Here is an 18,932-nt window from a genome sequence, read left to right on the forward strand (position 1 = left end):
TCACTAACTGAAGCATAGTAAACACAGAAGTCTAATGAGATTACTTTCATTTCCCGGATCAAAATATCCCATCATAGTCTTTACCATGACTGTGGATAGAACCAGAAAGGACCTCTCCTGCGCTCTATGACCCAGAATAAGGGTGGATGGATGAAACCAGAACTTGAAACCACGAGCCATCGACCACGAATGCATATAGGGTTGTGCAGCTCTAAACAAGGCTGGGGAAGCCCGACCAGTACTGCAAAGTGAAACAAGAAAGAAAGCGCACCAACCTTGCGCATTACCTCAGTAAACCATAATTTTAATAAATTCAGAATGATACTGTCAGGAATGGACTAAGCACTGGTGGTGGGACTCACCTGCCGTGTGGGCTGCAGTACCAGGGCTGACCAGCGGGTGCTCTCAGCAGCCAGAAGCTCACTCCTGCAGTCAGCCAACACCTGGGGCTGATTGCAGGAGGTGTATTTAAGGAATGACCAGGCCTGTGATCAGGGCCTTGGTGTAATGTTTCCCATGAGCCCCTGTACCTGGTATCCTGTGTTCCTGCCTCGTTGCTGACCCTGCTTTGATCCTGACCTCTGCTGACCGTCTCCTGTTGAACCCCTGGCTTGCCTGACCATCCTTCTGCCTGATCCTCGGTACCGCGCTGCCCACTACCTGCTGAACCTGGCTTGTGACCCCGACCATTCTCTGCTTGCTCCTCCTGTACCACGCTGCCCGCACGATACCGACCCGGCCTGTCTGACTACGCTTACTTCACCCGACGATCCATCCATCCCGCACGGATCACCTTTGGTAAGTCTGCCTCCCTCTTCCCATCAGACTCCGTTCCTGCACTCCCCTGCCAGTTCTCTCTACCACAGCCGGACGCACTCAGGGGTCGTGACCTGGTTCCAGTCTGCACCAAGTCCATCCCCACCATCAGGGGCCCTAGTGAATAGCAGGCTGGGACTTAGACCCCGCGCCCTGAGGAAATCCGTGCTGTGGGCTGCTAGAGACACTGCCAGGTGGCACCTGACAGTACCTTACGGCCTGCCTGACCATTCCACCTCTCCAGCCTGACTACGCCTGTGTTCCTGAAGCCTGCTACTTCCCTGTGTCAGTCCACACATTTCTGGTCATACCCGGATCCCTAACAGATACTCACAAACAACGAAGTAAATCAAGCATGTAAGTCCTCAGAGCTCTGATGAAGAAGAGATGCCCTTCGAAACGCGTCAGACGTACTCTGAGTGTCTACCCCGACGATGTGACTTGCACAGGCTTCACATTTCTAAAGTTCCTTTGAGGACTTACATGCTTGATTTACTTCGTTGTTTGTATCATTCTGAATTTAATAAAATGATGGTTTACTGAGGTAATGCGCAAGGTTGGTGCGCTGTCTTTCTTGTTTCACTTTCCATGACTGTGGATATCACTAGTTGCAATGAAGAGCATCATATTATCATTTCATCTTCTGAATATTAGCAATAAATAACTAAATCTCTCCGTTGTTCTTCAGAGCATTGACATCCACCTAAAGAAGGATGAAAAGCTGGGCGTGGTCAATAACAAGCGATATGATTGGTCGTTTAAACTAGACGGGATCCTGCACAATGCCTCCAGGACGTCGTGTACGATACTGTGGCCAAGCCAGTTGTGTCCAAAGCTTTGCTTGGTTATAATGGTAAGTTATAGAGGATGGACAGCCACACGATTAATGGAGTGTACACTAAGCAAGCGTAGACCATGTGACTATTGTGACAGTGCCAGGACCGGCCACTGTGACAGTGAGTATAGGAATGACACAGGGAATGCAGATTGTGGGGCTCCGGAGTGTTTATTGTGTGGGAAAAAGGATGTGTTTACAGCTTTCTCTGGGTTTTGTATTCTTGGAGCTTCCTGGGCCTGGAGCTTGAAGGCTTCCTAGTGTCTTGGGTGGGATGAAGCCTTCAATCATGCATCCAGGTCTTTCTGAAGACCTGCAGGCAATTTCAGTGGAGAAAGCTATATTTCGGCTTTCTCCACGTTTTGCATTCCCGGATCAAAGTCTGGAGCATGAAGGCCTCTAAGTATCTTGGGTGGGATGAAGCCTTCAGTCCTGTATCAAGGTCTTGCTGGAGACATTCAATCCCGTGTCCAGGTCTTGCTGGAGACCTGCAGGCCGTATGAGTGGAGAAAATAGAATTTTAAGCTTTCTGTAGGTTTTGCATTCCCGGATCAGAGCCTGGAGCTTGAAGGCCTCTAAGTGTCTTGGGTGGGATGAACCTTTAAATCCTGTATCAAGGTCTTGCTGGAGACATTCAATCCTGTGTCCAGGTCTTGGAGCTTGAAGGCTTCAAAGTGTCTTTGGTGAGATGAAGCCTTCAAACCTTTGTCCAGGACTTGCTGGAGACCTGCAAGCCATGTGAGTGTAGAAAACGGAATTTTAAGCTTTATCCGGGTTTTGCATTCTCGGATCAGAGCCTGGAGTTTGAAGGCCTCTAAGTGTCTTGTGTGGGATGAAGCCTTCAATCCTGTATCAAGGTCTTGCTGGAGACATTCAATCCTGTGTCCAGGTCTTGGAGCTTGAAGGCTTCAAAGTGTCTTGGGTGAGATGAAGCCTTCAAACCTCTGTCCAGGACTTGCTGGAGACCTGCAAGCCATGTGAGTGGAGAAAACAGAATTTTAAGCTTTCTCCAGGTTTTGCATTCTTGGATCAGAGCCTGGAGCTTGAAGGCCTCTAAGTGACTTGTGTGGGATGAAGCCTTCAATCCTGTATCAAGGTCTTGCTGGAGACATTCAATCCTGTGTACAGGTCTTGCTGGAGACCTGCAGGCCGTATGAGTGGAGAAAACAGAATTTTAAGCTTTCTGTAGGTTTTGCATTCCCGAAACGGGGCTTGGAGCTTGAAGGCTTCAAAGTGTCTTGAGTGAGATGAGGCCTTCAAACCTTTGTCCAGGACTTGCTGGAGACCTGCAAGCCATGTGAGTGTAGAAAACGGAATTTTCAGCTTTATCCGGGTTTTGCATTCTCGGATCAGAGCCTGGAGCTTGAAGGCCTCTAAGTGTCTTGGGTGGGATGAAGCCTTCAATTCTGTATCAAGGTCTTGCTGAAGACATTCAATCATGTGTCCAGGTCTTGCTGGAGACCTGCAGGCCATATGAGTGGAGAAAACGGAATTTTAAGCTTTCTCTAGGTTTTGCATTCCCGGACCAGGGCTTGGAGCTTAAAGGCTTCAAAGTGTCTTGGGCGAGATGAAGCCTTCAAATCTCTGTCCTGGACTTGCTGGAGACCTGCAAGCCATGTGAGTGGAGAAAACAGAATTTTAAGCTTTCTCCAGGTTTTGCATTCTCGGATCAGAGCCTGTAGCTTGAAGGCCTCTAAATGTCTTGGGTGGGATGAAGCCTTCAATCCTGTATCAAGGTCTTGCTGGAGACATTCAATCCTGTGTCCAGGCCTTGCTGGAGACCTGCAGGCCATATGAGTGGAGAAAACAGAATTTTAAGCTTTCTCAAGGTTTTGCATTCTTGGATCAGAGCCTGGAGCTTGAAGATCTCTAACTGTCTTGGGTGGGATGAAGTCTTCAATCCTGTGTCCAGGTCTTGCTGGAGACCTGCAGACCACTTGAGTGAAAAATGCTGTGTTTCAGCTTTCTCCAGGTTTGGCATTCCCGAATTGGGGCTTGAACCTTGAAGGCTTTAAAGTGTCTTGGGTGAGATGAAGCCTTCAAACCTCTGTCCAGGTCTTGCTGGAGACCTACAGGCCATGTGAGTGGAGACAGCTGTATTTCAGCTTTCTCCAGGTTTTGCATTCCTGGATCAGAGCCTGGAGCTTGAAGGCCTCTAAGTGTCTTGAGTGGGATGAGGCCTTCAATCCTGTGTCCAGGTCTTGCTGGAGACCTGCTGGCCTCTTGAGTGGAGAAAGCTGAATTTTGAGTTTTCTCCAGGTTTTGTATTCCTGGATCAGAGTCTGGAGCTTGAAGGGCTCCAAGTGTCTTGGGTGGGATGAAGCCTTCAATCCTGTGTCCGGGTCTTTTTTTCTATACATTCGTTTTTTATACAAAAAAAAGATGTGCAAACCAATAGAAAAACAAAATATGTCCCAGAATATAGAAAAAAAAGGCAAATGAACAGGAAATGAACTAAACAGGTAAGTAGCGTAGGCCATGTATGAGAATACGAAGAAGCTGATTCAGCGTTTTCCACAGGTTCTTGTATTGCGCTGACCGATAGAACTGGATGGTAAAACACTCTGTGCGCTAACGGCCCGTACCTTCCTCCGATTTTTATCAATAAGAAAAAAGAAAGGAAAGCGTATGCTTTTGACATAAAAAGAGCATACAGCGCAGGAGTATCCCGGTATATAATATACATGGAGATCATATCCCCCCCTTATGTATTATACATGGAGATCATATCCCCCCTTATGTATTATACATGGAGATCATATCCCCCCTTATGTATTATACATGGAGATCATATCCCCCCTTATGTATTATACATGGAGATCATATCCCCCCCTTATGTATTATACATGGAGATCATATCCCCCCTTATGTATTATACATGGAGATCATATCCCCCCTTATGTATTATACATGGAGATCATATCCCCCCTTATGTATTATACATGGAGATCATATCCCCCCTTATGTATTATACATGGTGATCATATCCCCCCTTATGTATTATACATGGTGATCATATCCCCCCTTATGTATTATACATGGAGATCATATCCCCCCTTATGTATTATACATGGTGATCATATCCCCCCTTATGTATTATACATGGAGATCATATCCCCTTATGTATTATACATGGAGACAATATCCCCCCTTATATATTATACATGGAGATCATATCCCCCCCTTATGTATTATACATGGAGATCATATCCCCCTTATGTATTATACATGGAGATCATATCCCCCCCTTATGCATTATACATGGAGATCATATCCCCCCCTTATGCATTATACATGGAGATCATATCCCCCCCTTATGCATTATACATGGAGATCATATCCCCCCCTTATGCATTATACATGGAGATCATATCCCCCTTATGTATTATACATGGTGATCATATCCCCCCCTTATGCATTATACATGGAGATCATATCCCCCCCTTATGTATTATACATGGTGATCATATCCCCCCCTTATGCATTATACATGGAGATCATATCCCCCCTTATGTATTATACATGGTGATCATATCCCCCCTTATGTATTATACATGGTGATCATATCCCCCCTTATGTATTATACATGGTGATCATATCCCCCCTTATGTATTATACATGGAGATCATATCCCCTTATGTATTATACATGGAGACAATATCCCCCCTTATATATTATACATGGAGATCATATCCCCCCCTTATGTATTATACATGGAGATCATATCCCCCTTATGTATTATACATGGAGATCATATCCCCCCCTTATGCATTATACATGGAGATCATATCCCCCCCTTATGCATTATACATGGAGATCATATCCCCCCCTTATGCATTATACATGGAGATCATATCCCCCCCTTATGCATTATACATGGAGATCATATCCCCCTTATGTATTATACATGGTGATCATATCCCCCCCTTATGCATTATACATGGAGATCATATCCCCCCCTTATGTATTATACATGGTGATCATATCCCCCCCTTATGCATTATACATGGAGATCATATCCCCCCCTTATGTATTATACATGGAGATCATATCCCCCCTTATGTATTATACATGGAGATCATATCCCCCCCTTATGTATTATACATGGAGATCATATCCCCCTTATGTATTATAATGGAGATCATATCCCCCTTATGTATTATACCTGGAGATCATATCCCCCCCTTATGTATTATACATGGAGTTCATATCCCCCCTTATGTATTATACATGGAGATCATATCCCCCCTTATGTATTATACACGGAGATCATATCCCCCTTATGTATTATACATGGAGATCATATCCCCCCTTATGTATTATACATGGAGATCATATCCCCCCTTATGTATTATACATGGAGATCATATCCCCCCTTATGTATTATACACGGAGATCATATCCCCCCCTTATGTATTATACATGGAGATCATATCCCCCTTATGTATTATACATGGAGATCATACCCCCCCTTATGTATTATACATGGAGATCATATCCCCCCTTATGTATTATACATGGAGATCATATCCCCCCCTTATGTATTATACATGGAGATCATATCCCCCCTTATGTATTATACATGGAGATCATACCCCCCCTTATGTATTATACATGGAGATCATATCCCCCCTTATGTATTATACATGGAGATCATATCCCCCCCTTATGTATTATACATGGAGATCATATCCCCCCCCTTATGTATTATACATGGAGATCATATCCCCCCTTATGTATTATACATGGAGATCATATCCCCCTTATGTATTATACATGGAGATCATATCCCCCCCTTATGTATTATACATGGAGATCATATCCCCCCCCTTATGTATTATACATGGAGATCATATCCCCCCTTATGTATTATACATGGAGATCATATCCCCCCTTATGTATTATACATGGAGATCATATCCCCCCTTATGTATTATACATGGAGATCATATCCCCCCTTATGTATTATACATGGAGATCATATCCCCCCTTATGTATTATACATGGAGATCATATCCCCCCTTATGTATTATACATGGAGATCATATCCCTCCTTATGTATTATACATGGAGATCATATCCCCCCTTATGTATTATACATGGAGATCATATCCCCCCTTATGTATTATACATGGAGATCATATCCCCCCTTATGTATTATACATGGAGATCATATCCCCCCTTATGTATTATACATGGAGATCATATCCCCCCTTAATCTCCTTTTCTCAGTAGAGAATAAGTTCAGTTCTTCTAATCTTTCCTCAACCCACAGCTTGGCATTGCTGCCATTATTAAGCTTGTGATCTACCAGAACCCCCAGATCCTTCTCTACCATTGACCCCCCAGATCCTTCTCCACCATTGACCCCCCAGATCCTTCTCCACCATTGACCCCCCCCAGATCCTTCTCCACCATTGACCCCCCAGATCCTTCTCCACCATTGACCCCCCCCAGATCCTTCTCCACCATTGACCCCCCCCCAGATCCATCTCCACCATTGACCCCCTCAGATCCTTCTCCACCATTGACCCCCCCAGAATCCTTCTCCACCATTGACCCCCCCGGATCCTTCTCCACCATTGACCCCCCCAGATCCTTCTCCACCATTGACCCCCCAGATCCTTCTCCACCATTGACCCCCAAGATCCTTCTCCACCATTGACCCCCCAGATCCTTCTCCACCATTGACCCCCCCCCCCATTGTAAATCTGCAAACATTTTTACTGGCTCGCCTAATGGATATAAACCCAACTTGACTTGAATTATTTGTTCAATCTGCATGCTGAGTCCTGGGAAATATTTTGCTGTCCAATTTTAACCCCTTCAGTACCGGACACATTCACCCCCTTCCTGCCCCGACCAATTTTTAGCTTTCTGCACTGTCGCACTTTGAATGACAATTGCGCAGTCATGCAACACTGTACACAAATTAAATTTGTATCACTTCTTTGAGACAGATAGAGCTTTCATTTGGTGGTATTTAATCACCTCTGGGGGGTTTTATTTTTTGCTTAACAAATGAATAAAGACCAAAAATGAAAAAAAAACAAACCTTTTCTTAATTTCTTTTATAAACTTTTGCAAAACGGTATTTTTCTTATTTATTTATGGGCTCTGATGAGCACGATGGGCACTGATGGACACCTATTATACTGCACTGATGAGGCTGCACTGATGGACACCTATTATACTGCACTGATGAGGCTGCACTGATGGGCACTTATTATACTGCACTGATGAGCACTTATTATACTGCACTGATGAGCACTTATTATACTGCACTGATGAGCACTTATTATACTGCACTGATGGGCACTTATTATACTGCACTGATGAGCACTTATTATACTGCACTGATGGGCACTTATTATACTGCACTGATGAGGCTGCACTGATGGACACCTATTATACTGCACTGATGAGGCTGCACTGATGGGCACTTATTATACTGCACTGATGGGCACTTATTATACTGCACTGATGAGCACTTATTATACTGCACTGATGGGCACTTATTATACTGCACTGATGGGCACTTATTATACTGCACTGATGAGCACTTATTATACTGCACTGATGGGCACTTATTATACTGCACTGATGGGCACTTATTATACTGCACTGATGGGCACTTATTATACTGCACTGATGGGCACTTATTATACTGCACTGATGAGCACTTATACTGCACTGATGAGGCAGCACTGTTGGGCACTTATTATACTGCACTGATGAGGCTGCACTGTTGGGCACTTATACTGCACTGATGGGCACTGATGAGGCTGCACTGTTGGGCACTTATTATACTGCACTGATGAGGCTGCACTGTTGGGCACTCATTATATTGCACTGAAGGGCACTTATTATACTGCACTGATGGGCACTGATGAGGCTGCACTGATGAGCACTTATTATACTGCACTGATGAGGCTGCACTGATGAGCACTTATTATACTGCACTGATGGGCACTGATGAGGCAGCACTGTTGGGCACTCATTATATTGCACTGAAGGGCACTTATTATACTGCACTGATGGGCACTGATGAGGCAGCACTGTTGGGCACTTATTATACTGCACTGATGAGGCAGCACTGTTGGGCACTTATACTGCACTGATGGGCACTGATGAGGCTGCACTGTTGGGCACTTATTATACTGCACTGATGAGGCTGCACTGTTGGGCACTCATTATATTGCACTGAAGGGCACTTATACTGCACTGATGGGCACTGATGAGGCTGCACTGATGAGCACTTATTATACTGCACTGATGAGGCTGCACTGATGAGCACTTATTATACTGCACTGATGGGCACTGATGAGGCAGCACTGTTGGGCACTCATTATATTGCACTGAAGGGCACTTATTATACTGCACTGATGGGCACTGATGAGGCAGCACTGTTGGGCACTTATTATACTGCACTGAAGGGCACTAATGAGGCTGAACTGATATTCACTGATGAAGTGGCACTGATGAAGCAGCACTGATGAGCACTGATAAGCTGCACTGATGGGCACTTGTGAGGATGCACTGATGAGCCAGCACTGATGATGTAGCACTGATGGGGCTGCACTGATATTCAGGTCACTGAGGTACTGACAGCCTTGCTGGTTATCATCTCTCCAATTGTCACAGACACAGCGTGTGAAGAAAGGACTGCCGATAACTGGCAAGTTGGTGATCACCTGTGAATGGACATAGCTGATCACATGATAAAGGGCCACTGTGATTGGCCATTTAACCTGATCTGTGATCAGCAGTCACAGAGCGCACTCTGGGGCGCCCAGGGGGCAGGGTCCTGGGAGGACATCCACGGATGCCCTCCCAGAACTGGACAACCACGCTACAGCCGTCTTTCAGCTATAGCACCGTCAGCAAGATATGGGTCTGCCGATAGACCAGAGGACTGAGTCTGGGGCCACACTAATGTGGAGCGGGACACCCATGTAATTCGCACAGGAATCGCACCGCATTATTTATTTGCAAAATTTTATTTAAAAAAACACTTTAAAAAATTTTTTTGGACTTTTTCATTTATGTAGCAAAAAAAAAAAAAATGGCAGTGGTATAATGAATGAATACCACCAAAATAAAGCTTTATCTGTCTCAAAAAAATGCTAAAAAATTCATATGGGTACAGTGTTGCATGACCGCGCAATTGTCATTCAAAGTGTGATAGCGCTGAAAGCTGAAAATTGGCCTGGACAGGAAGGGGGGGAAAGTGTCCGGACTGGAAGGGGGTGAAAGTGTCCGGACTGGAAGGGGGGGAAAGTGTCCGGACTGGAAGGGGGGGAAAGTGTCCGGACTGGAAGGGGGGGAAAGTGTCCGGACTGGAAGGGGGGGAAAGTGTCCGGACAGGAAGGGGGAGAAAGTGTCCGGACTGGAAGGGGGTGAAAGTGTCCGGACTGGAAGGGGGGGAAAGTGTCCGGACTGGAAGGGGGGGAAAGTGTCCGAACTGGAAGGGGGGAAAGTGTCCGAACTGGAAGGGGGGAAAGTGTCCGGACTGGAAGGGGGGAAAGTGTCCGAACTGGAAGGGGGGAAAGTGTCCGGACTGGAAGGGGGGGAAAGTGTCCGAACTGGAAGGGGGGAAAGTGTCCGAACTGGAAGGGGGGAAAGTGTCCGGACTGGAAGGGGGTGAAAGTGTCCGGACTGGAAGGGGGTGAAAGTGTCCGGACTGGAAGGGGGGGAAAGTGTCCGGACAGGAAGGGGGAGAAAGTGTCCGGACTGGAAGGGGGTGAAAGTGTCCGGACTGGAAGGGGGGGAAAGTGTCCGAACTGGAAGGGGGGAAAGTGTCCGAACTGGAAGGGGGGAAAGTGTCCGGACTGGAAGGGGGGGAAAGTGTCCGGACTGGAAGGGGGTGAAAGTGTCCGGACTGGAAGGGGGGGAAAGTGTCCGGACTGGAAGGGGGGGAAAGTGTCCGGACCGGAAGGGGGGGAAAGTGTCCAGACCGGAAGGGGGGGAAAGTGTCCAGACCGGAAGGGGGGGAAAGTGTCCGGACTGGAAGGGGGGGGAAAGTGTCCGGTCTGGAAGGGGGGGAAAGTGTCCGGACTAGAAGGGGGTGAAAGTGTCCGGACTGGAAGGGGGGGAAAGTGTCCAGACTGGAAGGGGGGGAAAGTGTCCGGACTGGAAGGGGGGAAAAGTGTCCGGACTGGAAGGGGGGGAAAGTGTCCGGACTGGAAGGGGGTGAAAGTGTCCGGACTGGAAGGGGGTGAAAGTGTCCGGACTGGAAGGGGGGGAAAGTGTCCGGACTGGAAGGGGGTGAAAGTGTCCGGACTGGAAGAAGGTGAAAGTGTCCGGACTGGAAGGGGGGGAAAGTGTCCGGACTGGAAGGGGGGGAAAGTGTCCGGACTGGAAGGGGGGGAAAGTGTCCGGACTGGAAGGGGGGGGAAAGTGTCCAGACTGGAAGGGGGGGAAAGTGTCCGGACTGGAAGGGGGGGAAAGTGTCCAGACTGGAAGGGGGGGAAAGTGTCCGGACTGGAAGGGGGTGAAAGTGTCCGGACTGGAAGGGGGTGAAAGTGTCCGGACTGGAAGGGGATGAAAGTGTCCGGACTGGAAGGGGGGGAAAGTGTCCGGACTGGAAGGGGGTGAAAGTGTCCGGACTGGAAGGGGGGAAAGTGTCCGGACTGGAAGGGGGTGAAAGTGTCCGGACTGGAAGAGGGTGAAAGTGTCCGGACTGGAAGGGGGGGAAAGTGTCTGGACTGGAAGGGGGTGAAAGTGTCCGGACTGGAAGTGGGGGAAAGTGTCCGGACTGGAAGGGGGGGAAAGTGTCCGGACTGGAAGTGGGGGAAAGTGTCCGGACTGGAAGGGGGGAAGTGTCCGGACTGGAAGTGGTTAATGTGAACCCGGACTGAATGAACACTTGGTTTGGGGATCATACAACTCGCAGCAGTCAGGGGAGAAGGATCCTTCTCTAAGAAGGCCATTATATGGGTTAGCAAGCCATGGGGACAAGAGGTCGGAATATTTCTGGAATGTGTGGCTGTGTCGCTCCGGGTTCTAATTGGACTTTAGTTGTCTTCTAGAAGCTGAACTTTAGAAGGGGTCATAAGGAGTTTCTTGAAGGAGGTTTGTGGAATGTTGGGGTCCTCCAGAGGTTTTGTGTGCCCCCCACTAACCAATGACCTGCTCTGTTCCCAGGTCACATGGTGCGCAGAGACACATCTGACTTGTAGTTTTGCTTCCAGGTACAATAATGTGCTATGGACAGACTGGTGCTGGGAAAACGCACACCATCACCGGGACAACCGGGGACTACACCCATCGAGGAATCATCCCCAGAGCCCTACAGCAGGTACTGCCATCCCCATGTGTGTGATTTATAGAGATGATCCCCTGAGAGGCTTCCATCTTGTATGGTCAATGAGGGTCCCAACACGTCCTCCTGGATCTGCTACTCGAAGCGAAGGATACCGAGTGAAATACACACGTGTGAAACAGGACCTGAATAATGTGTCCCAGAAGAAAATGTACAACATATGTCTTTATTATTGAAACATTTGTATGTATCTCTCTAAGAATGGTGAAGATTATGAAACTACATGTTTGTGAAAGACAAAAAAAATTAGTTTTGTTTATTAATTTTCGATCAAATTTTTCCAATGGATGGAGAATATCGAATCCATTCAAATTCATTGTGAAGAGTAGCTGGTTGTTAAGGAGCGGGGTGGGTGTGGTATGGATTTTAAGGGGAACCCCATGCCAAAATGTAAAAAAAAATAAAAAATGAATGAGTGGGAGTACAGTGTACCCCATATTTATTCACATGGGGGGGAATTTGGGGGCCTTTTTGTAAAGGGAGCTTCCAGATTACCACCCACAGACCCCCGCAACCATCGTCCAGGTTTGTGGGGGAGAGACACTTGCCCCCATCAACATTGGGACAAGGTGCTTTGCAGCCCCCCCATGTTGAGGACATGTGCCCTGGTATGGTTCAGAAGATAAGGGAGGGAGTGGCGCTCTCTCATCTACTCGCCACCCATTTCCTGACCTGCTGGGCCACATGCTTGCATAAGGATCTAGTCCTGATTTTGGGGGACCCCTCACAGTTTTTTTTTTTTTTTTTTGGCTTGGGGTTCCCCTTAAAATCCAAGCCAAAAGGGTCTGGTATGGATTGCGGGGGGACCCCATGCAGTATTTTAAAAATGAATGAGTAGGAGTACAGTGTACCCCATATTTATTCACATGGGGGGGATTTGGGGGCCTTTTTGTGAAGGGAGTTTCCAGATTCCGATAATCCCCCTGCCCACAGAGCCCCACAACCATTGTCCAGGTTTGTGGGGAAGAGACACTTGCCCCCATCAACATTGGGACAAGGTGCTTTGCACCCCCCCCCCCCCATGTTGAGGACATGTGCCCTGGTAAGGTTCAGAAGGTAAGGGAGGGAGTAGCGCTCCCTCGTCTACTCGCCCCCCCCATTTCCTGACCTGCTGGGCTACATGCTTGCATAAGGATCTAGCCTGGATTTTGGGGGAGCCCTCACAGTTTTTTTTTTTCATTTTGGCTCGGGGTTCCCCTTAAAACCAACCTCAAAGGGTCGGGTGTGGATTGAGGGGGGACCCCATGCAGTTTTTTAAAGATGAATGAGTAGGAGTACAGTGTACCCCATAGTTATTCACATGGGATTTGGGGGCCCCCTTGTAAAGGCAGCTTCAAGATTCCGATAATCCCCCCGCCCACAGACCCCCGCAACCATCGTCTAGGGTTGTGGGGAAGAGACACTTTCGCCCATCAACCCTCACTGTTTTGTTTTTTTTTTTATTGGCTTGGGGTTCCCTTTAACATCCAACCTGAAGGGGATTGCGGGGCGACACCATGCAGTTTTTAAAAAATAATTTGAATATCTTGGTTGTCATGGTTGTTAACCCCTTCACGCCGGCCGCACGCAAATGTGCGGCCTCCCGGTGTCTGGGCCTAGACGCCGAGGGGCCGCACATTTGCGTTCATGTAACAAAAAACATATATGCTGAGAGCGCGCGCCCTGACCCCCCAATGTAAGGAACATTTTTCCCACTGACCCCCAATGTAAGGAACATTCTTCCCACTGACCCCCAATGTAAGGGACATTCTTCCCACTGACCCCCAATGTAAGGGACATTCTTCCCACTGACCCCCAATGTAAGGGACATTCTTCCCACCGACCCCCAATGTAAGGGACATTCTTCCCACTGACCCCCAATGTAAGGGACATTTTTCCCACTGACCCCCAATGTAAGGGACATTCTTCCCACTGACCCCCAATGTAAAGGACATTCTTCCCACTGACCCCCAATGTAAGGGACATTCTTCCCACTGACCCCCAATGTAATGGACATTCTTCCCACTGATCACCAATGTAAGGGACATTCTTCCCACTGACCACCAATGTAAGGGACATTCTTCCCACTGACCCCCCAATGTAAGGGACATTCTTCCCACTGACCCCCCAATGTAAGGGACATTCTTCCCACCGACCCCCAATGTAAGGGACATTTTTCCCACTGACCCCCAATGTAAGGGACATTCTTCCCACTGACCCCCAATGTAAAGGACATTCTTCCCACTGACCCCCAATGTAAGGGACATTCTTCCCACTGATCCCCAATGTAAGGAACATTCTTCCCACTGACCCCCCAATGTAAGGGACATTCTTCCCACTGACCTCCAATGTAAGGGACATTCTTCCCACTGACCCCCAATGTAAGGAACATTCTTCCCACTGACCCCCAATGTAAGGGACATTCTTCCCACTGACCCCCAATGTAAGGGACATTCTTCCCACTGACCACCAATGTAAGGGACATTCTTCCCACTGACCCCCCCAATGTAAGGGACATTCTTCCCACTGACCCCCAATGAAAGGAACATTCTTCCCACTGACCCCCAATGTAAGGAACATTCTTCCCACTGACCACCAATGTAAGGGACATGCTTCCCACTGACCCCCAATGTAAGGGACATTCTTCCCACTGACCCCCAATGTAAGGGACATTCTTCCCACTGACCACCAATGTAAGGGGCATTCTTTCCACTGACCACCAATGTAAGGGATATTCTTCCCACTGACCACCAATGTAAGGGACATTCTTCCCACTGACCTCCAATGTAAGGGACATTCTTCCCACTGACCACCAATGTAAGGGATATTCTTCCCACTGACCACCAATGTAAGGGACATTCTTCCCACTGATCACCAATGTAAGGGACATTCTTCCCACTGACCCCCAATGTAAGGGACATTCTTCCCACTGACCCCCAATGTAAGGGACATTCTTCCCACTGATCACCAATGTAAGGGACATTCTTCCCACTGATCACCAATGTAAGGGACATTCTTCCCACTGACCCCCAATGTAAGGGACATTCTTCCCACTGACCACCAATGTAAGGGACATTCTTCCCACTGACCCCCAATGTAAGGGACATTCTTCCCACTGACCCCCAATGTAAGGGACATTCTTCCCACTGACCTCCAATGTAAGGGACATTCTTCCCACTGACCACCAATGTAAGGGATATTCTTCCCACTGACCACCAATGTAAGGGACATTCTTCCCACTGATCACCAATGTAAGGGACATTCTTCCCACTGACCTCCAATGTAAGGGACATTCTTCCCACTGACCCCCAATGTAAGGGACATTCTTCCCACTGACCACCAATGTAAGGGGCATTCTTTCCACTGACCACCAATGTAAGGGATATTCTTCCCACTGACCACCAATGTAAGGGACATTCTTCCCACTGACCTCCAATGTAAGGGACATTCTTCCCACTGACCACCAATGTAAGGGATATTCTTCCCACTGACCACCAATGTAAGGGACATTCTTCCCACTGATCACCAATGTAAGGGACATTCTTCCCACTGATCACCAATGTAAGGGACATTCTTCCCACTGACCCCCAATGTAAGGGACATTCTTCCCACTGACCACCAATGTAAGGGACATTCTTCCCACTGACCCCCAATGTAAGGGACATTCTTCCCACTGACCCCCAATGTAAGGGACATTCTTCCCACTGACCTCCAATGTAAGGGACATTCTTCCCACTGACCACCAATGTAAGGGATATTCTTCCCACTGACCACCAATGTAAGGGACATTCTTCCCACTGATCACCAATGTAAGGGACATTCTTCCCACTGACCTCCAATGTAAGGGACATTCTTCCCACTGACCCCCAATGTAAGGGACATTCTTCCCACTGACCCCCAATGTAAGGGACATTCTTCCCACTGACCACCAATGTAAGGGACATTCTTCCCACTGATCACCAATGTAAGGGACATTCTTCCCACTGACCCCCAATGTAAGGGACATTCTTTCTATTGACTAGACATGTGTGATTTGTTTTGTTATGAACCAAAATTTGGGAAAAATTTTAAATATTTGGAGATTCTGATGTATCCAAATTTCTGAATCACAATAGTAATTTCAACAAATCCAAATTAAATTATAACGAAAGGAATTATTTGAATTTGAAATGGAAACTTAGTGCAATAAACACAGTAAGGTATAAGTGGTGTGGGATGATGATTCCTGCTTTGGCTGCATAGAATAGAATAACATTGAATAGACTTGAATGAAACAGAATAGAATGAGAAAGACGCCTGTACAGTGTTCTCATTCACCTTCAAATCGTTCTCACCACTTGTACAGACGACCAGATGGACGACCCGTCTAACTAAGCAGATTTTTACGTCTCACTCAGGTCTTCAAAGAGATCGAAGAGCAAAGTGAAAACTCGGTCACTGTGAGGGTTTCCTACATGGAGATCTACAACGAGACCCTGTTTGACCTCCTATCCACATTACCCGAGGTGCCGGCTTTTGACACCCAGATGACCATAGTTGACGACTCACATGGGGTGTTCGTTAAAGGCTTATCTCTCCACCATGTTCCCAGTGAGGAACACGCCCTGAATCTGCTGTTTGAGGTAAGGAACGTGTTTTCTGTCATGTTGTAAGAGAGCTTTCATTTGGGACAACAGCATGTGATGGGACTTTTCTAAAGATGGAGGCCCCAAGGTTTGTATTTTGGACAAGTTACTCTTTACAGAACTTCAGACTGCGTTGTTACTTGAGAGTGTCAATGACTCAAGAGTGACCTTGTCACAGTCAGGGTTCAGGCCGGAGACCGATAGCAATAGAGAGGTTCCCACTGGCCAGCTGGTTAGGTTTACAAGCAGGTCACCCTGGCAGATGACGCAGGCTCACCCGAGGTGCGGGGTCTAAGCACCAACCCATGTTCACCAGAGCTCCTGATGGCGGAGATGGGTTTTGCTGCCAGGTTGTGGTCCTCAGGATCGACCCACCATGAGGTGAGGAAGCTGGGGTCCAGTAGCAGATGTAGCAGGTTGGGAACAAGTGGGAAGGGTAGTCGAGGAACAAACCAAAGTGGTAGCAAAGATAGAGACGGCAGCAGGAGTGAAAATAGCGAGATATCGGCTGGAGAGAGCACTTTAATCTGGGAAACAGGAAGTTCAAAGACATGGCATGAATAGGAAGTTCACCGGTGGAGCAAAGAGTTCAAAGTTCACCAGAAACACGGTATAAGGCAAGATTGTGCAAGGATTGGTCCAGGGAGCTGTCCATCATCTCAGCAAGAAGAGATACTGCCAGAAACAGCAGAGGTTGCAGGTTAGGATCCGGGTCCTGACAGAACTCTTTAGATCTGTGTATTTGCTGGAAAATGGTGGCTTCTTGGACACATCTCTAGTGGGATTCCATCTCCAGTATTCTCAGCTCCACACAGAATCCATGATGGACGCGGATAATGGCATGGAACACTCCACTGTGTAAACCCTCAGTGCCGCATGCGGCTGTTAAAGCGGAGTTCCACTCACTCTGTAAAAAATTAAAAGTCAGCAGCTACAAAAACTGTAGCTTCTGACTTTTAAAAAACAGCCACTTACCTGTCCCACGATCCCGCGGTGCCCCCGCCGCAGCCCGTTCGACCTGCCGTTCTGCATTCCAGCTTGCGGCTTCACAGCCGGATGCCCACTACGCATGCGCGAGAAGCGCTGCGCTTCCTGAATGGTCCTGTCATTTTCTGGGACCTGTCACGTGTCCCACAAGACTTCGGGGAGGGAGGGTAGGAGGACAACTTCCGTTTCCGATCGCCTAGGCGATCGCAGCAGAAGTGGGAGTGGGTACCTGTCAAATTCGGGTACCCATTCCCCCCCGCAACCCAAAGGTGTCAATCCTTAATGGGGAGCAGGAGACCAATTTTTAAAGCGGAACTTCCCCTTTTTGGGTGGAACTCCACTTTAAGTACGGTCTTTGTGAAGTTCATAGTGGTGGAAGTACAAGTATTAGGTTGCAAAGGCTTGCATGCAGTAATGAACCCGCGCCGTAAATATCTCCTGCAGAAGATGCCAGAACCTCCAGTATCAGGTCTGCAGTCAGTGACCATCTCCTTAACCGCTTGCCTGCCACCCTATAGCAGAAATACGGCTGCAGGGCTGCGCAAAATCACATATATATATATACAGTTGTGTTGAAAATAATATCAGTCAGACATCACTAACCGGATCAGTCACTGTTTTTGGTGGAAATGATATCTCTACATGGCAAATAATTTCCTAGCAGGTGTAGTAGAGTCATAGAAATCCAACAGACCCAACAGTCATGACATGCATGCTGCTGATTCTGTGTCATTGAATCACTCATTGAAAGGGGCGTGTTCACAATAATAGCCGTGTGGAGTTCTATTAGTGACGTCATTCATTCTTTGAAGAACAGGTGGCAATTATTGCCCTTATTTAAGGAAGGAAGGCAGCAAATGTTGGACATGCTGGTTACAGTGCATTTCTCTCTGAAATTCGGAGGAAATTGGGTCGTTCCAGACATTGTTCAGAAGAACAGCGTACCTTGATTAAAAAGTTGATTGGAGAGGGGAAAACATATAAAGAAGTGCAGAAAATGATCGGCTGCTCAGCTAAAATGATGGCAAATGCTTTAAAATGGTAACCAAAACCTGAAACATGTGGAAGAAAGCGAAAAACTACCACTGGAATGGATAGAAGAATAGCCAAAATGGGGCGGACTCAGCCAACAATCAGCTCAAGGAAGATGAAAGAAGGTGTGACGTTCCCTGTGAGGACTCAGCCAACAATCAGCTCCAGGAAGATGAAAGAAGGTGTGACGTTCCCTGTGAGGACTGTTACAATTAGAAGACGCCTATGTGAAGCCAAGCTATCTGCAAGAAGCCCCCGCAAAGTCCCACTGTTGGAAAAAAGACGTGTGCTGAAGAGGTTACAATCTGCCAAAGAGCACATTGACCGGCCTAAA

At 47.4% G+C, this 18,932-nt stretch overlaps 1 protein-coding gene across 1 annotated transcript in view; it reads left to right on the forward strand.

Moving 5' to 3' along the window:
• Positions 1-1,504: 1,504 nt before the first annotated feature.
• Positions 1,505-18,932, forward strand: part of KIF9 (kinesin family member 9) — a gene marked incomplete at both ends in the record, with an annotated part of 83,075 nt that continues 65,647 nt past the window's right edge. The window contains 4 exon segments of the mRNA XM_089665805.1: positions 1,505-1,601; positions 1,604-1,669; positions 11,845-11,951; positions 16,352-16,576. Coding sequence (XP_089521931.1) covers positions 1,505-1,601; positions 1,604-1,669; positions 11,845-11,951; positions 16,352-16,576 — 495 coding nt within the window.

The sequence above is a fragment of the Staurois parvus genome, unplaced genomic scaffold, assembly GCF_062004578.1.
Source record: "Staurois parvus isolate SC_StPar_1 unplaced genomic scaffold, SC_StPar_1.0 ptg002359l, whole genome shotgun sequence".
In the NCBI taxonomy this organism is placed as follows: domain Eukaryota; kingdom Metazoa; phylum Chordata; class Amphibia; order Anura; family Ranidae; genus Staurois; species Staurois parvus.